The sequence below is a fragment of the Pempheris klunzingeri genome, chromosome 24 (genome assembly GCF_042242105.1).
Source record: "Pempheris klunzingeri isolate RE-2024b chromosome 24, fPemKlu1.hap1, whole genome shotgun sequence".
In the NCBI taxonomy this organism is placed as follows: domain Eukaryota; kingdom Metazoa; phylum Chordata; class Actinopteri; order Acropomatiformes; family Pempheridae; genus Pempheris; species Pempheris klunzingeri.
Genome location: NC_092035.1, coordinates 12,593,964 through 12,614,773, shown reverse-complemented (window position 1 = coordinate 12,614,773; position 20,810 = coordinate 12,593,964). Strand labels below are relative to the sequence as shown.

Here is a 20,810-nt window from a genome sequence, read left to right as displayed (position 1 = left end):
CTTTGCAGTGGCTTTTCTGTTTTATTATTGCAGAGACACTTGAAATGTTACAGTAGAGTAAAGACAGATGCTTCAATCAGGAAGTGTTCTTCATGCCAGGCGTCTCTGGCTTTAAGTTTTCCTTTGCAGTAAACATTTGTCCTTGCAGATGAAACGGTCCCCTGCGATATCCTGACAGTGTTTCCAGTCACAGCTCCCGTAATCCATTCAGAGCATTTATTAGCGACGTGTGTCATTTCCTGTGGAAGCGTAAGACGGACAGCCTCTCGTTTCCAGCTCTTGCAGATGAGCAGGACTCTCCTCTCAAGCCGCATTTGACAAGTAAACTGATGATTTCCTCTGGTGAGAAGAGAAGAAATGAGTGAACGCGTTGCTCTAAATGTTTCCCCATGCTGACAACCACTCCAGAGACGTCCGAGAACTCACCTGGATCGTTCTCGGTGATGGTAATGAGGTAAAATAACCCTTTGCTGGACAGCAGCTGTGCCACCACAGGTAGAAATCTGTCAGTCACCTCTCGCCCTCGCTTCCCTCCAGCCCAGGCTGCCTCTATACCTCTGCCGCCCACCTGGAAGAGAGTCAGTCACCGTTCAAGATCTCATATCACGAGCTGACCGTAAGCTGCCGGACAGAGCTGGACCACCTCTTCTGAAGGTGTGACCACGTAGGGAGGGTTGAAGAGAAGGACATCCACTTTCCCACTTAGGCGTGGAAGAAGACTCTCCACCTAAAATGATGGTAAACGGCCTTTTAGAGTTGCATTTTTCTGCATATTTAAGTCCACATCATTGCACATGAAGCGTGGGAGTCTCACCAGGGACGTGACGATGGGCTCCAGTGGCACATTGTTACAGGAGGCTGTCTCTGCTGTGCACTGAGCTGCTGCAGGATTCACATCGGTGCAACTGGAAGAACAACACATGCACATGTAAGTAAACCAGCTTCTATTGGCCGGAAAACAAAGCTGTTGTAAGTGAATCACTCACACATAGAGAGCTGATGGTCCAATCACAGATGCCAGGAATGCTGACACCACACCTGAGCCACTGCCCACCTCCAGACACACACACGGACTAGAAGGAGCAGAGAGACACCCCACATTTAGAGACTCGGGTAACATTCAGGTGAAGTGTTGGAAATATGTCAAGTGTTTGAGTGTGAAACAGGTGAGCAGACGTCATGAGCTGCAGCCTCTCTGCGTCTTTCTCCAGGGCGTCAATCAGCAGGAAAGAGTCCTCCGCCGGCTCATAAACATCGCGGAAGTCTCCACGTCCGGCATGGGAGTACTGCGGTGTGGGGTATCCTGCAGCCATGTCCACATGGATGTAGCACTAGTTAGCAGCTAGCATCGCCTCCCTCCTGGTCACGCTCCTGCTTCGACGCACATTTGATAAGTTGCGTTAAATATTGTCACCGGACGTTTACACAGTGTTGTTGTTTAACTGAAAATGTCACCAATGCGCTTCGTATAAAGCTCCAAAGTAAAGCTGCACCAGTTTGCTATGGTTGTTAGCATTGCGGCTACCGCTTTCACTACTTACTTCCGTGTATACTCTAACGTCGCCGCGACGTACGTGACGAGCCCAGCGTCGCCTTCAGGGACAAAACGAAATTTGTGATTCGGTGTTTTTGAAACAATCACCGTTAATAATGAAATTATGGAATTAAAAAAATAATATACTTTACTGTTAAAGTTTGGAAACAGCTGATTAACTACTGTCTGGAATTTTCCAATGGTCTTTTATGCTTATAGATTTTTATGCATCTTCACAAATGAAATTTATTTTGTAAATTGTAATTGATTTTTTTAAGACACGTTAATATTTTCCCCTCTGAATACTTTAAATTCAGAGGGGAAGACTTCAATTCAATCAGAAAGTGACACAGTATTAGTTATAGTCTTCACATTGACTTTGAATGAAATACATTAGTTTAGTTTAGTTTAGTTTAGTAAAAAAAAAAATTTTGTACACTAAGCAAAAATGTCATTGGGCACAATGAATTTGAAATTAAATGTTGCACGACTACTAGACACAGAGGTGGAAGAAACTATGATCAGTGTGTCAATTAACTGAAGCTCTCAGGTAGAAGATTTGTTCTCAGTGTTACCAGCAGCTCTGTTAAATGCTGAAGGAACATTGAAAACACACAGGATATTTTCAGTGTATTGATTTCTTGCATAAGAAAGACTTAATGGCTCAGATGGTTGTGTTGTTTCTTTAGGTTATAGAGGAAACCAACCAACCAGCCAACTGCAGTTTGACTGTGATGACGTGCAGAACAAAGTGCTGCGTGCAGGTGAGCTATTTTTCAGTCTTTCATTATTGATTTGCATTATTTGATATATTGTAAATTATTGTTGGAGCTAGCTTGTGCTTCCATGACCCGATTAATATCATTGACTTTACGGTGGTTAAACCAAAAGGATCTTCCAGGTCTCTCTCTGTCAGGGGCGCCCCCAGAAACTTTTCACAGGCGGGGGCTAGATAGGGCCAGTGAAAATCCTGGGGTGGCACACCAAAACCAAAACAATAACGGAATTTCAAGAAGAAAAGCTGTTGTAAGTATTGAGTTAAGGAATCACGTACTCATATACTTTCTAATTTTACAGTTAATGCTACTTAGATGTACATGGACTAATACAAGCCTGTTTTATTAAGTGTTGGTTTATTTATGAGTTAGGAAATTCATTGTTCTAATAGGGTAGTTGTATTATACAGCTTTACTATTAGGGAGTACATTCATGTAATGAACTAAACAGTAACAGGGAACAAGTCTACTCAAGTTTAAAAGCAGCACACAGAGGCCTTTGATTGTTTTCAGTACAGTAAACTGTAAACATCTAACAGACTATGTCCACAAAAGCATTGTCTTTGACAGTAGACATTTGACCACAGCTCTGAGAGGATTCTAGCCATGTGTGAGCACTGTGCCAGTCTTTCTGGAAGCCTCGTCTTCTGCCCCCTTGAAGAGTACGAGGGAAAAACTTGAGATGCTGCTGTTTGGGCCCTCTGATGTTGACTGGGAAATATCTGTGATGAAACATGAGGAAAATAAGTTACTCTGAATTTAAAATAGCAGCAGCAAAACCAACAGTAATAACATGAGTAGCTGTCCATAGTAATCAGATTACAGTTGTATTATTGACCCACAGTCAGTTCTGTGTTGACTGTTCAAACTCATCTACCAGTAAACATGAATAAGAAGCTCACCTGTTGGTCCAGCAGTAGGATGAACAGCTGTGTCCTGTCTGACCTGCTGCCTTACTTCTTCCCTGTTCTCTGGACCTGTCACTGCACTGCCCTGCTCTGTCTCTGTCCCTGTCTGTTCATGGGTTTGCTCGGCGGTGTTATCCTGGCCTCCATCATCACACATATTGAAGAGATGTCCGTAGACTTTCTCTTCATTGTCTGCAAATTGCCGTAGCATCACGGCACAGGTGCTGGTGATCCTTAACACAAGCTAATGAGATGCTCAGTAACGGAGAGCAGCCAGCATGAGGTTCAGCACAGACACAGTTTACCAAACACATGCTATTTGTTCTAAAAGTAAGTACTGTTTGACTGACTTACCTGTTGGTAGTCTGGTTGTCTCAACAGCTGCCATTGAAAATGACTTCCACTGTCCGGGCAGCTGCTGCAGTGCTGCTTTCACTTGCACTCGGACAACGTAGTTACAATTTCCGAAATTTTCCAATGTGAACTTGACCTATCAGAACTGGTGGGGCCACTGGGGGGGCCAAGCATTTTTCAGGGGTGGCCCGGAAGCCCCTGGCCCCCCCTTGACGGCGCCTCTGATCTCTGTAGGGTTAGTGGACTAATTCTACTGGACCAGTTCCAACACCTACCAGTCCTTCAGACACCAGGACATGGACAGAGAGGACCTACATTTAAAAACATGTATCGTGTCGATTTTTGCTGTGCAGAGGACAGAGGGGGTGAGAAGGAGGAGGCTGCAGGCGGTGGAGAGGTTCCAGATGGCGCCGTTTGAGGAGATCGCCGCTCACTGTGGAGCCAGAGTGAGTCCCTACATCACACTCCTGCAGCTGATGCATTAGCTGGTTATGTTTTTCCATCAGCCCATTGATTGTGTGGTTTGTACATCTGGGGAAAATAGTGAGAAATGAGCCCAAAGTGACAGACCGACAGTCTGAAGATGAACATTATTAGTGTTATTCCAAGATTTTTAAGCTTATTTGTACATATTTTGGTGTCTAAATCAATCAATCAATCTTTATTTATATAGTGCCAATTCACAACAGCGTTATCTCAAGACTCTTTCCATAAAGAGCAGGTCTAGACCAAACTCTTTAATTAGAGAGAGACCCAATGATTCAGGAATTCAACATTAAGGATTAAAGAATTCCCACATGAGCAGCATCAGATATTATATTGAGCAACAGTGGCAGGAAGAACTCCCCTTTAATGGGAAGAAACCTCGAACAGACCCAGGCTCAATGTGGGCGGCTTCTGTAGGGGTCTGTGTTGGGTGGAGGGTGGACAGAGAGAGAGAGAGAGAGAGACAGACAATAGGAATGTGACTAAAAGATTAGCAGTATGATATTATTGGAAAACATGACGAGTGGCCGACGATCAGCAGCAGTGATTCATGAAGCAGAGAACCACATCAGCAGGACCAGGACCAGGATCCACTGGATCCACAGGAACCTGAGAGATGAGAAAGCACAGAAAGGCTCCGGCGAAGATAGCAAGTGAGTAGCAGACATTTGGCTGACATGAGACATAATGATGGAGAGGAAGAGGAGGATAGAGAATAGAGAGGAGCCCAGTGCATCATGGGAGTCCCCCGGCAGTCTGAGCCTATAGCAGCATACCTAGGGCCTGGTCTAAGGCCTGAGCCAGCCCTGAGCCAGCCTTGTCAAAAAGGAAGGTTTTTAGTCTACTCTTAAATGTAGAGAGGGTGTCTGCCCCCCGAACCCAGACTGGAAGGAGGTTCCACAGGAGAGGAGCCTGATAGCTGAAGGCTCTGCCTCCTGCACTACTTTTGGAGACTTTGGGAACCACCAGTAGGCCTGCAGTCTGGGAGCGCAGTGCTCTAGTGGGGCAGTACAGTACTATGAGCTCTTGTCGCGTGTTCGTTTTTTTCGATGAAGGACAGGCAACTTCTCTCATTTAAGGTGTTTTATTTTCTGTGTGAATAAGTATTGAGCTTGATCAAGGACTCAGTCTGAGCTCTGAAAACCACAGTCAGCAAGCTGTTAGTCTGTAGCCAACAGGTCCCAGAGTGAGCCCCGAAACACGTATGTAGTAACAGTATATACATTCCACCAAGAATACAATTATTTATGATTGGTTGACTAGGTGGGGAGTAACCGCGGTTTAGACTTGGCCCTCCCTTCGTTCGTGCACAGGCAGGTCCCAGCCTCTTGGCATCACGACCTTCCATCCAGTAGCCGCACCTGTAAACAAAGTATCCTCCCTGGTGACCTTTCACTATCATGTGAGTGCTTCTTACAATAGAGTCATTCTGAGAGCATCCCTCCCCTGCAGCTATCTCATCCTCCCGTTACAATGACAGCCTTCCACCAGCTTTCGTCCTTGGAGCTCCCAGTATATGATGTGAGATGTAGTTTATGAGGTGTGTATTGTAGTGCATGTAAGCGTGCTTGTGCTTTCTTGCCATAAATGTCCCACCTGACCATCATGTGTCTGGCCCTTCAGAACCTGGGGCCAGTGCTTGTTCCCCTCTTTAGCAACTATGGGGTATGGCTCTTCCCTGTGGCGGTGCATTGCATTAATATGTCTGTCCTTGCTGATATAAAACAGTACATAGGCTACATTGTCAGTAAGAACTGAGCTTCCAGTGTTAGCAAAACAATTGGCTCTAATGGTTGATTACATAGTATTATTAGTTCACTCACAGGTCACTTAGTTAGTTCAAATATAGGTTATACAGTTTATTATTATTATAATGTTAGTCATACAGTTATTAGTGCTAATTCAGGTCCAGTGTTCTGTAATTAGTTTTACATATAGTGCTGTTAGTACAAATTTAAGGCACACAGTATTGTATGATTGGCCTTTTATAAGTAGTATTAAAGTAGTATTAAAATTCCCCACACTCTTTAAGATATGATGGGGCCTGACCCTTAAGAGCCTTGTAGGTGAGGAGAAGGATTTTAAACTCTATTCTAGATTTTACTGGAAGCCAATGAAGAGAAGCCAGTACAGGAGAAATATGGTCTCTTCTGCTAACTTCACAATGTTCTCTGGTGCCGCTAACTTCACGTTCCCGACTATGAAGTCTGGTTCTCAGCGGGTGTGTCGCTGAGTGGGGAGAATCGGTTGGACCTGAAGGTGGTGGTGCACCGTGGGCTTCTCCTTTGGGCTATGTTTCCTCCGGGCAGTCACCCAGCCGTCCTGGTTTCCCGGCTGCGCGGGAACCGCAGGGGGAGTAGGAGCTAAGCTAGGTCGGCCCGCACCGGCTACTGGGGGCTGGCTAGCTACAGCTACTGATTTATGCTCCATGGTGCGGAACCGTTTCTCCAACTCACTGAGCCTCGCCTCCAGCACGGCAAATAAACTACATTTATTACACGTACCAGTTTCAGTAAACGAGGCCGAGGAATAACTAAACATGTGGCACACTGAGCAGGAGAGAGCAGGCGAGTGAGAGGGAGAAAGAGAAGCCATCATTGTGGTTTAGCTTTTTAAGCTAGCTGGTGATCTGGGTGTAAAAATTACAGAAATAGCGGGACAATCACCACAGGGAAGTGCGACCTATGAGTGCAGGTTTTAGATTTAAGTGTACAACTAGTGTAGTAGTGTAGTATCCAAATTAACCATTTCAAACACCAAAGTCACACAAAAATACAAACAAAACTGACTGATGGAGGCAGCAGCAGACCAGCAGCTCCTGTGTTCTGTGAGCTAAAATCCGTATTTTTGTGAATGTAGTCTGGTGTGTGTAGAGAGCGATATAACAGCCAAAAGGATCTTCCTTCCAGGTCTCTCTCTGTAGGGATCCTTTCCATAATGCTGTCAGACACAATACAATTCTTTTTGTACTTATAGTCACCAGAATGGGCTCAGATTTAAAAACACCAGCCTGCTCCTTTAATATAAAACCATTAATAATCTAATCTTTGACTTGATCACTGCTGCTGTTTCCCTAAAATACAGATTAGGCCTATAGTTTTTCTGTGATTGACTTCCTGTTAAAAACCCTGTTGTCCACCATGTTGTTGTTGTGAGGTTTTGTAGATTTGGAAATTTAATGGAGATTAATTATTTTATTTAATTATTTAAAAAATACGCTGTAAAACGTGTCTTTCAAGCAGTCGGGATGCAGCTTTTTTACGCTGTGAAGTGTTAAAACCCACTGCCGATTAACATTAAAATTCTGCTGTATATGCCGTAAAACTGGCAAAAACCATTAGCTTCAGTAGCTTAATTAGTTTTAGTAGTTTAGAGAAATCAGTGAATGGATGAAAATTAGGATTATCAATTTTTTAAGTTTCCCTGATAACACCTGAAGTTGGGGTGGTTGATGTGATGATGATGGAAGAATAAATTGATTGATTGATATTGACGAAGACCACATGCGTCTTGTCGTTTGTTTGCCATTTACATGTATTTACACGAATCAATAAATATCTAAACACTCGTCATCTCCTTTGCTCCTTCAGGATCAGTCGCCGTTTCTCAGCTTCTGATCGGTCCCCGCGAATGAGCCCGTCTGTCCAATGAGAGTTCTCGGTGGGCTCTGCGGTGTCACTTCTGCTGCTGGCCATCTTTGTTGATGATGTTCCTGAGGAGCGTTTGCTCACCACCCGGCCGCCCCACCGGAAGTGCTTCATCTCATAGGGGACGTCCTTCTTCTGCTGGACGCCACCCAGGAGCTCCTCCTGTTCCTCCACTTCCAGTGGAAGTGCTCCACGGAGTAGGAGCGTTTGGCCTGCAGCGACAAGGAAGAGGAGGAGTCCGCCGGAGAGGGCGGTTGCAGGTGCCAGTTGCCGTGGACGACGGGAGCCTCTGCGGTGAGGTCTGAGCGGCAGAGTCAGATGCTCTCCTGCAGGAGGAGGTGAAGGTCGGAAAGTCAACCAGCGAGCAGAAACCAGCGGCGATGCGGCCGAAAGCTCTAAAAATAACCAGTAAGTGGACATGTAGTCGTGACCTGTGAATCCTAAATGGTGTTTTGGGGCTTTTGCAATGCATCATGGTTTATTTTTCATCACCTTTGTAGCACCTTTAAAAGAGGTGAGTTCCGTGTGTTTGAATTGAATAAAACTTTATTGACAAACCGTTGTGCTGCTCTCAGACTGCAGCTCCTGGCAGCTTGCATGCTCCCAGCACTGACCCACGGCTCTTCTGGCCTACAACCGCCGCCGCCGCTGCCATCAATAGCCACGCAGGACACATTCTCCTGTGGGCCAATCAGAGATGAGCACACACGCACACACAGGAAGAAAGGTGAGAAAAAACTTTGATGCTTTTTCTTATTTCGCGCATCATGTAAGAGACATGAAATAAAAATAAATGTGTATTTAAGTATATATTTTATATAATGAATACTCAACACCTTTGATATTTTATGTATGTTTGTTTATGTTAGTTAAAGTACATTTTAATAATAGTAATAATAATAACGATACTCACCACTCCCGTCTCTCCTTCTGATGGTTTCCTGTCGTTTGGCCGTCAGATGAAGGTTTCTGTCGTCCATCTCCTCGTCTGTCGACTTTTATACGCTGTCAGCCAAGGACTCACACACACACAGCGATGTTTATTCATGCTCAGAAACACACACTCCTCCTCCTCCCTCTCTCTTTCCTCATTGATTATGTGTGCGTATCGGGTGCGTAGCTGGCCGTGTGAATGCCTTTTTGTTTAGTTTTCATCACAATGTCCAAACAAACCGATCTGAGTCCACTTTAGAGTCGTACCTGAGGAAACGTGTCTCGTAGTGGTGTGGGGTGTTCTCTGTTTTAATAAATAAATAAATATCCTAAATAACCGTCGTTTTCAGTCTTGTTTGAGTGAATATTTGTAATGCAGACACCCCCCCCCCCCCCCCCCCCCCCTCCACACACACACACCCCTTTTTTAAATGTGAAAAATTAGTGAACTCGCGCCATTGTGGGAAAATAAACAAATGGCTGGGACATTGTGCGTGCACCACTATTATCACAGTGTCGCGTCATTGGCCTGTCATATAGCAAGACATATAGGAACCAGGCAGCCGTCTCTGGAATACAGGAGGAAGCCAGATCAACTTGTGACCACACCGCCCAATGCTCTGACCACCGTTTCACTATTTCGTTACTCTGCGGCACAATAAAACTGCCCGTTACACCAGTTCTTTTAACCCGCAATTCTGCTACAAATCAGTGACGCAAATGTCTGTCGTCAGCTGCACAAGAGAAATATACATGTTACTAGACGCAAAACACGTAGGATTGAGGTCTGCTGCTCACAACTCAACCAAAACACAGAGATGTCAATCACTCAAAGTATTTGATTCAGGATGGGCCAAAATCAGATTAGTGTCAGACATCCTCTTCTCCTGGAACACAAGGGTTGCAGCTGATCACCTTCTCAGTGTAGAGGGTGATGCGCTGTAGTCAGCTCTCGTCCCAGTCGGTAGCACCAGTATGAAGTGATGGAGGCCAGGTTAGACTCAACATGATCACCAACAGGCAGGACACAAAAAATCATCGTCAACATTGGGCCTTGCAACGCTTACCCAATGGAACCAAAATGTGCATGATGTGCATTCAATCTGAAAGATAAATAAATTAGGTTTTGGAGAAAAAAAAAATATTCAAAGAATGGACTTTCCATGTAAAGAACTTAAAAAGGCATCCTACCCACTGATCCACTGGTGCCCCTGAGGTGTCCCTTTCCCCACAGGAACGACACAGTTCTGTCAGGTTGTCTATTGAAAAGGGTACGGTGTAGTCAAATGTTTCAGTGAGGTTGAACAATTGGTTCAAGCTCACTAGAACAATCCATCAATGTCCTGGCCATTTCCTTACGAAGAGCACTGATCCCCGCCTCATCAACAGAAAAGTCCATGCTAGAATGTTGTATTAGCAGCTCTGCTATCTTAAAACACAGGTTAGTGTTACTTTGGTCCTTTTTAAATGCGTAGTAAAAAAAAATATCTTACTTTGGAGACCAACGTTCTACAGGATGTAGAATCCTGTTGTCGGGGATGTGGAACGGTGTTGCACATCCATCTGGACTTATTTAGGTGCTTTTTTCACACGAAGGCCCTAAAAACAAACAAAAATCCCAACATCATTTTGTTACGCATGTCATTTGTACATCATAAATCATTTAATTTAACATACTCCACAGATGAAACATGAGAATAAATCCTGGATTTGCTTACCTTGTCGAATCCCTGCAGTGCGATGGCTGTTTGGATGTGGCTCCAAATGGGTCAGCAAATATAGCCCGTCCTTCCTTTGGATACATGGCCTTTTATTGTACAAGATTCTCAGGGTTGTAAATATAGTTGCATATATTGCATTGATGCAAAGTGTACTTACTACTAGGGTCCAATGCCGGTCCTTGCAGACAGCCCCACTTAATTTATCCCACTCCATTACGCCAAGCTACGAGTGATGATTTTAGTTTTTAAGATGGCATAATTGTAACTTAAATATTTAAAGGCAACTATTATCCATACCTACCTTTCTCACGCCCCTCGATGTGCCATTCAAGATTGCCGTCAATTAACTTTTTTTCTTTTTGGCACCTTTTGCCAACCACAATAGGTAAGCATTTAAAATCTACACAAAAAAGGGAAATTAACATACCAAATATATGCATATCGAAGTGGAAAATGTGGAGCAGTTTACAAAACATTTACCTCGCTTTCCAATTCCCTACCAGGTGCCAGGCTCTGGAGATCAGCAGTGAAGACTTTATACGGCCCTATTTTTGCCCATAGCGCTTCACCCATTTTCCCACTCCAGATATCTTTGAGAGCTGGAAAGTCAGAAGATTTCAGTCATTTAAAAGAGTGCATAGAATTGTACAAGTCACGTTATATGGGATATACCATTACCGTGGATATGGGAGTTGGAGGACTGGTGCTGACAACAGGAATGTTTGATGGAAGAATTTCAGGGTTGGAGGGGCTTGATGATGGTTGTGGAGGAGGGCAAGCCAGAGGAGAGACACCAACTTTTAAGAGCTTTGTTGGAATTCTCTCCTCTGGCTCTGTGAAGGCAGTTTTTGTCTTGCTACTGACCAGGCTAACAGTTTTACCCTTAATACTATCTATTTTATAAGGGCCGAGCACGTCACTCTCCATTTTGCCTCCTTTGCGCTGTTGCTTTCCAATGTCGACTTTGAGGACACCGTCGCCAACTTTGAAATGGTCTCCCCACCCCCTCTCCAACTTCCGTGTGCGGATTTTGGCCTGTTTTTTGCGCACATTCTCTTGCACCATTTTATAAGCGAGCGGCTGTTTTTCCAGACCCCCGAACACCACCTCTCTTATTATGAGGTTCTCTACCTTTTCCGTCGTGACCTAAAGTGCAATGATGCAGAGCGGTGTTACATTCTGACTTTTACATCCAAGTAATTATCACCACAACCCCTAGACTCCTAAACAAATAGAGATACTTACGTCGTACTCTTTGGGCACCTCAGATGGGTATCTTGCCTCCCTTCCAAACATTAAATAATATGGGCTGATATGATGAGTACTGATCCCACTTATTGGGCGTCTGTCTCGCCAGTTTGTTTAGAGACCTGAAAATATTCAGGAGATAACAAAATAGGGATTTTTATGCCATTAATTTAGTCTGCTGCTGTGTAGATGCACGATATCTGCAATAAAACAAATTAACTTACCTCTGGACGGTGCCATTAAGCTTTTCAACCAGGCCATTTGTTTGCGGGTGATGCGGCGAACAGAAGCTCCTTTTAATCCCCAAGGATTCACAGAGCTGGGCATTGACCTTAATGTCCATTTTACAGAAAAACAAGTCAGTATTTACAATACTGGGCAATAAGTAATGTTTGTCATGAGTGTTTTACCTGGTTTTATTATTTACTTATTGATTCAATGTGACTAGTTTTTTGTTTAGAAGGCTTTCACGGGTAAATTTGAGCGACCCTTCTAACTCACCCATTTGCGAACGTCTGCTTCCATTCCAGGCCAGTAATACCGACTGATAATGGCATTCTGGGTTTTTTCAACGCCACAGTGGCCTCCAAGACTGCTGCAGTGCATCTCCATAAAAATGTGGTTAGCTTCAGCAGCTGTAAATACTACCTTTGCCAGGTGCTCTTCTTTGTTCTTTTTACGCCCGCACACATAACGCAGTACTCCCTCTGGTCAAAGAAGCTCAATTTAAACTTTAAAGTATAACAGAACAAATGTACTTATTATTGATGGAATATAAAATTAATACTTACCCTTGAGCACAAAATTTCAAGCTCTTGTTTTTATTGTGTACCTCTTGTGCTTTGTGAGGCCCTCTGGAAAGCAATTATTTGGTATCCATGTTTTGTCTATCGTTCTATCTGTCTGTCTGTCTGTCTGTCTGAAATCTCTCAACGTACCTACTCCCAACACCATTGTGACTTGTGCACAACCTTATATAGCCTCCATTGGGTGCTTATGATTTAATTGGCACAATTCATTGGCACACACTTTCTCATGGCTGTGTATGTGGACACACCAACTGTGTGTTTCAAGAACAGAATTTTTACTTAAGTTTAGAATAATTACAAGTGGTTTTGATGAGCATTTCACCGCACCACGGAGAAAGAGTTCACAGTAGGTTAGGGCCGAACTAATCGAGGTGTCTGATAGACAACACGAGGTGAATAGAACTCGGGAAAGCCTGGAGTGGATATCTAGCAATGCAACTGGACTCTGTCAGTCAGTGGCTCAAGGCTATTTGATGGATGAGAAATTCAAAGAGTTTACTCTGTGATGTGTTAATTAACGTAGAATACTTTGTCAGCACAGAATGTGACGTCATATTCATTAAGTTGATCAGGAAACATAGGAGTATATTAAGATAAAATCAAACCTTTTTTGGTGTAGAGAATAATCTTCCACAGCTACAAATGAATATTTATTCATAATATGTTTGTCATATTTACACAATTGGAGTAGCCTATGACACAGCATCAAGGTCACTGGCATAAATATACCTTTCATTTTCGAAACCAATTGATGTTGATTTATGTTGACTGAAATTGACGGGTATTTAGGATTTTTATTTATTTATTAAAATAGACATTCACAGGAAGGGCGGCTTGTCGTCTTCCCGTTTTCAATATTTTCCGTTACAGCGAGCAACGTTCAAAATACGACCCCACACCACTACGAGGTACGACTCTAAAGTGGACTCAGATCGGTTTGTTTGGACATTGTGATGAAAACTAAACAAAGAGGCGTTCACACGGCCAGCTACACACCCGATTTCCTGATTTCAACAGCTGCCGTAACTACGACAACAACAGACGCATTCGGCTGACGGTCGCCAGTTAACACGGTCACTAGTTGAACTGAAACACCAGTTACTCGCCGACTGAGCTGCTCTGCTTTGTCCCATTCCTTCACGGGTTTACCGCATTTCACAGGCCGCCGCGGACAGGCGGAGTCCACGTCAGCCTGGGTAGTCCTCAAGGATCCAGGTCCACTAAGTTCTTGTCAAGGTCTGCAGTGTGTGGATATGGATGTTATCTGGAAACAGTTAAAGGCTCCAGTTTAGTGGATCCATCAGTTTGTGGCGAAGATGGTAAAGAACCATTTAGTTTGGTGTCAGACCTGCGTAGCGTAGTTAGCTTGCTAGCTAGCAGGTTTGACACCAAACTAAATGGTTCTTTACCGTCTTCACCCCAAACTGAGACTTTACCGAGTTTAAAATCATCTTTAAACTGACAAACATTGTCTCATGTGAGATTCAGGGAACAATTCAAACAGGATCTAAACTTTACTTTTCGACAGAAGGAGCTGTTCACGTCAAGATCCAAGCACATATCAGGCACACGTCAACGATGCGAACACCCAAACAAATAAATGTGAACTAACAAACATGAATGTAGCCTGATATTCACCTTATAATGTTTTTGCTAACTGGTGCTAACGCTTGTGCTAACTTGACAGGACCTATCAGGACGGCCAATCAGAGCTGAGATTCCCCTGGAGGATGTGTTCACCGGCGCCCTCTCTGTGGGAAACCGGAGCTGTAACGGTACATTGTTGTTTGGCACTTTGACACTTGTGGATGTCACATCTCAACAACAACAAGACATGAAGTCGTCGTGCAGCAGGACTCATGAGTGCAGACTTGTGTGATTCCTGAGCTTTCTGCTGTTTCCTGCAGCTGATGGAAGCGTCAGAGGGAATTCATCTGTGTGCGTGTGCGTGTCGATATTTAGTAGAATAGAATAGAATAGAATAGAGTTTATTGCCATTTATACAAGCTTAAAACCAGGTCCCTGAGTCAGTAATAATAAATAAACAAACAGATGGAGAAACATCACATTATAAATAAGCAGTAAAAGGCACTAATGAAATTGTGAAATAAAGACAATAATGAAAACAGAAATATACATAATATACATACAGAAATGTGTTTGATCTGACACGGTTACATAGATATTGTTTTGTTGTCGTGGGGGGAGGGTGGGGCACAGTCATATGTGTAAAGTGAGAAGAGTTTAGGGCTGAGGCAGCAACCCTGCGGGGTTCCCGTGCTGACTGTAAGCCCTGCAGAGACATTCTTTCCCATCCTCACCACCTGCGGTCTGTCTGTGAGGAAGTCCAGGATCCAGTACTCCCAGGTCAGCCAGTTTAGCGGTCAGCTTCAGCGGCCTGATCGTATTGAAGGCGGAGCTGTAATCCCGGAACAATAGCCGTGCGTAGGTGTCGTTACTGTCCAGGTGTCGGAGGGTGTAGCGGAGCCACCGCATCGTCATTTCTACTTTTGAATTTGGCAAAAACAACACATGAGCAGTTATTAATTATTAATAACTAATGCTGAAGATGACTGAAATATTTCTTTCATCACTATTATCTACCTGGATATTCTCTGCGAAACTGAAAGGCCTCTGCCAATTTTTACAAATTGTACAACTTGCCGTTGTATCCTCTTTCTCTCTGCCATTCTCCTGCTCTCTGTGCTGCGTATGTCCGGGCTGGTAGTCGGTCGCCAGGCAACGGTACAATGTCAGACACAAGCGAGGGGGAGGAGGAGCAAAGTGAGCGTGCTCTGCGCTGTGACAGCAGCAGCACTTGGAGCGCTGCGGTCGGCTCTGTAAACACTGTTGCCTTCCGGTGTTACGGCCTCGTCGGGGGTCCTCCGATCGGGAGAGTAAGCCGTCCTCGGCTAACCAGTCGGCGGAGTCTGCGTTCTGCTCCGCGTCGGCCTCCGGGCGCCAGGAGATCCCCCTGCTGCGGCCCGTCCCGGCCAGGACACGGGGAGCGCCGTCAGTAACAACAGGCACAGAGCCGGCTCTAGCCATTTCGGTGCCCTAGGCGAGATTATGGTTTGGCGCCCCCCACCCCTCCACGCGCACACACCACCCCAAACATTAATGGCCAACAGCCGTATGACAGACCTTAAAGATGATTGTTAACAAACACACACTAGAATAACTAAATAACATAAATAACAATAACAAATGATTAAATGATTCAGGTTCAGGTTTTGTGCAAATAATTTGTGCTCCAACAATATGAATAATAAAAAGGTGCTATGTTTAAAACAGTGTAAAACAATATATACAATATGTATTTAAAACAATATAATATAAAAACAGAATACAAGAGGTTGCAGTGTGGGTTTAACTCAAAGTTTCATCCAAAGTCTCTGATAGCTTTGATTTAAAACGGTGCACGTCTGGACTTCCTTGCGGCAAAGGCATCTATGGTATCATCAAATGCTACCTGCCTAGAAACCTCCCGATTTATGCTTATCAAAGCAAGTCCATTCAGACGCTCTTGAGACACAGTGGATCTCAGGTAAGATTTGATTAGCTTCAGTTTGGAGAAGCTCCTCTCTGTAGCAGCAACTGTCACTGGAATAGTTACAGCAATTCTCAGGGCCACCGACACATTAGGATAAACCTCCTTCAGTTTCTTCTCCTGTAGGAAACTGAGAAGTTCTAAGGTGGTCATATTATGTTTTGGCAAATCTGGGAAAGTTTGCAACTCCAGTGCCAGTTCCTTTCCATCCAGGTCTGACTGCAGCTCAGTGTGTTGCTCAGTGTTTCACACTGCTTCTTCAGCTCTTCACTGGGCAGGTCAGGGAAATTGACAAGCACACTGAACTTCTTCTGTACTTGACCCACGGTCTGCGATCTTTCCCGCAGTGACACAATGGAGACATCCACCACCACATTGAAAAAGGAAATCTCCATTTTCCTCAGCGCATCAGTCAGTTCCTCATCAGGAGCCTCACAGGAGAACTGTCTCTTAGTCGTTTGCCGTCTCTTCTGCTTGAGAACAGCTTGCGCATTCATCTCGTCACACATTTCTTTGGCAGACACTTGGGCAGAAGCAAATCCAGTGTCTCTGTAGCTGACAAGAGAGGCTTCAGTTTTCCTCAGGAGGTCAACTGCAACATCCATCTGCATTGTCTCAGACTGTAATCATTTGTTGACATGCTGTATTTTTGTCAGGATGTCATGCCATATCACAGTACAGATAGAGAAGCGGTACGATCCAACCCCTTCAGCTAAAAACTGTGCCTCAATTTTTACGGCTGGATCTGTGGCGTTGTCTCTCACCTCTAAAAGCGCATCTCTGACTTGCGCAGCCTGATATCTCACAGCCTGTACGCTGTTGATTCGACTCTCGCATCTAGTATCTGACCAGGATTTCAGGGTTGTGTGTACATGTTTTTTTAAAATGGTCCACCTCTGAGTGGAGGCAGAAAACAGCGTGAAAAGCTTGTGCAGGTAGCCAAAGTAGCCAACGGCATCAGCTACCACCAGATTTACCGTGTTTGCTCCACCTGGCACAAATAAAGCTCTTGGATTTATTTCAAGAAGTCTGGCTCGGACTCCCTTCCTCTTCCCTTTCATATTTGCACCATTATCATAAGACTGCCGTCTACAGTCTTCAAAGGAGACGTTGCGCTCTTGCAGTCTTTTTAGAATGAGGGTCGAGAGGCTTTCTCCAGTGGTCTCTTCTGCCTCAAGGAACCCCATAAAATGCTCTTTTATTTGTGGGGTGTCCTCAACTGCGACAAGTTGAATTATGACTGATAGTTGCTCTTTATGGCTCAAATCAGGAGTGCAATCTAAAATGATTGAAAAGTATTTGGATTGCTTAATCTCATCAACCATAGACTCCACAATCTTTCCACTAATGCAATCTATCAGTTCATTTTGAATATTTTTTCCTAAGTAGGATGTATGGATGGCTCCTCCTTCCACCTTGGCAACATGCTGCTTCAGTAGTGGATCGAACTGAGCCACGAGCATCTACCTCCTTAAGAAAGTTGCCATTATTTGGTCGGTTAAGTGTCTCCGCGGTCCCCCTGAGGACAATATTTTGCTCTGCCAACGACTGAATGATGGCCACCAACCTGGTCAGGACACGACGCCACCTCCTCCTTTCAGCCTCTATTAGTGCCATTTCCACGAGTTTGGAGTATTTCACTGCAATTTTTCCAGTGATTAACTCCATCACAGATTAATTTGAATGTTTTTTGGGAGAACAGCTTTCAACAGAAGCAGTATAAACTATGATTTTTCTTGGAATACACCACCCAACTTCTCTCGATCTTCCCTCCATTCACTAATTGTCTGTAGAAGTGGTGCTGATGGCAACTTCTCCCACTCTCTCTTTTTGGGAAATTGAAGTCTGATTTGACCCGATAAGGCCCTCTGCCGACTAACTCGGTCTTCACTGTATCAGACAGGGATGGCCAGTCAGCAGGATCGATAGGGGCTGCCTTGACGGACTCATGTATATCTGGATATGTTGGAGTTGATGGGGTTGCTCAGGCTGTTGAATAGTATCAGTGAATGTTTTGCTGGTTCCTTCACCTGTAAGCAGATCAAACATAGATGCAAATATATATATATATATATATATATATATATATATATATATATATATATAGATAGATAGATAGATATTAATCCGTCAGTAAGGATACACAATGATTCACAAATTACAACACATCAAGTAATAAACACATCTGAAGCATAAATAGATTTATGTGAATATTGTGATAAGAGTATTTGTGAATATTTGATAGAATTATACCCAAAATGTGTCTGGATTTGGCCATATTGACATTAGAAACACGACTGCTGCTGTAATGTACAATTACAGAACTCACCTGCTTCAAGCTGTGTCTCACTTGCCGTGCTGCTGCTTGTTGCCTGACTTGTAGCTGTATTCAAACATACAGTACATCCATACGGATGTTGTGTCATTCTACTTCATATAAAGCAGGCATTGTACAAATTATTTTATTTGACCATCACCTACATTTACTGTATTTAATAACAAAGTTAAACTGTAACATTCAGTAATAATAATACTAATAATTGGCTTAACTTACATTCTTCAGCGAGTGGTGAAGATGTGAGCGAAGGCCCCTCTGCAGCAGCTTCTAGAGGCCTCTGCAAATATTTTCTTTGTGCATCTGGACAGATGTGGAGTAGATTTACCTATTACTGTACAGTACAAGCAAAACATGTAGCTGCAGCAGACAAACTACGACTTGATGTGTTCAACATAACATCAATTATTATCTAGTTATAATTATTCATTACTAAAATAAAAGAGGTTGCACTACAATTATATACTTATACAGTAGCTGCAGTATCCACAGTAGCATTATTAGGCAACTTTGCTTTATTTCAACTTAGCTAGCGTATAGCTAGCATAAATTAAAAGTCAAACAGCATTTTTTTAATGTTAAAAAAGACGACATACCTCTACACCGGGACCTCTTTTCCGCCTCCTCTTTTCTTTGCTTTCTGAAAGCCGCACCCGAGGGCTCGGACGGCCTTGTCACGATGATAATATCAATAGCAAATTTGACTCGATGTAGTTGACGTCTGAAACCGCTAGCTAAGATGTGCCGCGATAACTCGCCCCATCCCCCCTCTTCCACAGTGCACAGCGTGTAGGCGGCGCCCGAGGCGATCGCCTATATGGCCTACGCCAAGAGCCGGCTCTGAACGCACACACACGGGAGACGTTATCAGATCTGTTTAAATGTAGAATAGAATCGAAAGCCTTTATAGTCATTCTACTGGGTACAACGAGATTAAAAGGGCAGCTCCTTAAAGTGCACACAGTATACAAAAAGGTAGCAGAAAAAGTGATAGCCTAGTATAAATACGTGGATATTGCACAGGTATGAGGAAGTTTATATTGCACAGGTATGGGTAGAATATTGCACAAGAAAGTGACATCAGTGCAGATTACATCAGTGCAAGTTTGAGTTTAATAAGGTAGCAGCTTTGGGAAAGAAACTGTCTCTGAGTCTATTTGTTCTTGAACGGATGGACCTGTAGCGCCTGCCAGAGGGCAACAGGTCAAAGAGGTGGGAACCGGGGTGAGCGGCGTCCCTCGCAATGTTCCCGGCCCCGCTGAGACGGCGGGAGTTGTAAATGTCAGTCAGGGAGGGCAGAGGGCAGCCGATGATGTTCTGCGCCACGTTTATCACCCTCTGCGGTCTCTTCCCGTCGGCCTCAGCGCAGCTCGAGTGCCACACCGAGACAGCGTAGGTCAGCTGGCTCTCAATTGAGGAACAATAGAAGGTCACCAGCAGCTGCGCGTTCAGATGTTCTTTCCCGATGTGGACGCCAAGGGGGCGGGGTCGACACTGTTATTCAAGGTTATTCACTGAACACCACTCGGCAAGTTGCAGGACCTCATCTCTCTAGGCCGCCTCGTTTCCCCCTGAAATCAGCCCCACCACCGTCGTGTCATCTACAAATTTGATGACGGCGTTCTCCGGGTGGGTGGGACTGCAGTCGAAGGTGTAGAGGGAGTAGAGCGGCGGTCCTTTATCCTCGGAGACCAGAATGTGTGGGATTATTGTATACGTAAAATAGTTTTTGCTTGCAGTGGAGCTTTTTGCACTTGTTCCTTTGTTGTGGCCTTGGAGCCAGCCATGACAAATTGGGGGCTCGTCCAGCTGAGTATGTTTTGGTAAAAACCTGGAACACTTTGTTAGCACAGCAGTATGGGCTGTTGTAGTTTTTGTGGGCTGTAGACAAGCATATCGCGATGCCACGTGTGTGTCCTTTGGTCTCAGCTGTCGGTTTACCTTACGAAGTGAAGTATTTGTGCTCTCTGAGGTGTATTTTGGGACGTATGGTCTGTCACGTAAGCCCGAAGAAGCAAGCGTTGAGCCACGTGTGCGTGTTTCTGAGAGAGGGGGTTTCCTTGATAGGCGTAGCAGCGTTTCCCCTTTGGGTTTCGCTGGGGGGGTCACCGGTAGTGTGAGGTAACGGCGGTTAGAGCATCCATTTTCCCCTTCCCTAAAGCTGCTCGGGAGCACATCCGGGGTTACGAGGGGGTTGCCAGTTTTCTGGTCGCCTTTCTCAAGCCAACGGGCTATTGGTGCATAAGTACCCACCGCCAAGCCTCTGAAGACTAGGGTGAGTTAGCTAGCTAGTTGTGGCGATAGGCAGTTAGCTAGAAGGAAACCTTCCCTCGTGTTGGCCGTTTGGGCCTCGATACACACGGCGGGACCTCAACGCCTCGTTTTCTCTCTGTGTCTCGTGCGGTGCTAGTCCACGTCACGGATGACTTTATAAAAGCATTTGCGGAGGCACCACGTGAGGAGTTTTCCGTGTTTGTTGCCAGAACAGCGTGGCGACGATTGTCTTAAG

The 20,810-nt window shown here is 44.5% G+C and overlaps 1 protein-coding gene across 1 annotated transcript; it reads right to left on the bottom strand.

Moving 5' to 3' along the window:
- Window positions 1-8: 8 nt before the first annotated feature.
- Window positions 9-1,521, bottom strand: n6amt1 (N-6 adenine-specific DNA methyltransferase 1). Its single transcript, XM_070855567.1, has 6 exons — window positions 1,177-1,521; window positions 987-1,073; window positions 815-905; window positions 644-727; window positions 427-568; window positions 9-339 (listed from the first exon to the last, which is right to left on the bottom strand). Exons 1-6 carry the CDS (start codon window positions 1,311-1,313, stop codon window positions 233-235), a joined length of 648 nt encoding a protein of 215 aa, XP_070711668.1. The 5' UTR covers window positions 1,314-1,521; the 3' UTR covers window positions 9-232.
- Between the last annotated feature and the right edge of the window lie 19,289 nt (window positions 1,522-20,810).

Coding starts and splice junctions, on each gene's coding strand:
- n6amt1 (XM_070855567.1), bottom strand. CDS start 1,313: ATGGCTGCAGGATACCCCACACCGCAGTACTCCCATGCCGGACGTGGA. Junction 906..986: donor GGACCATCAGCTCTCTATGT/GTGAGTGATTCA, acceptor TTGTTCTTCCAG/TTGCACCGATGTGAATCCTG. Junction 569..643: donor TGGTCACACCTTCAGAAGAG/GTGGTCCAGCTC, acceptor ACTCTCTTCCAG/GTGGGCGGCAGAGGTATAGA.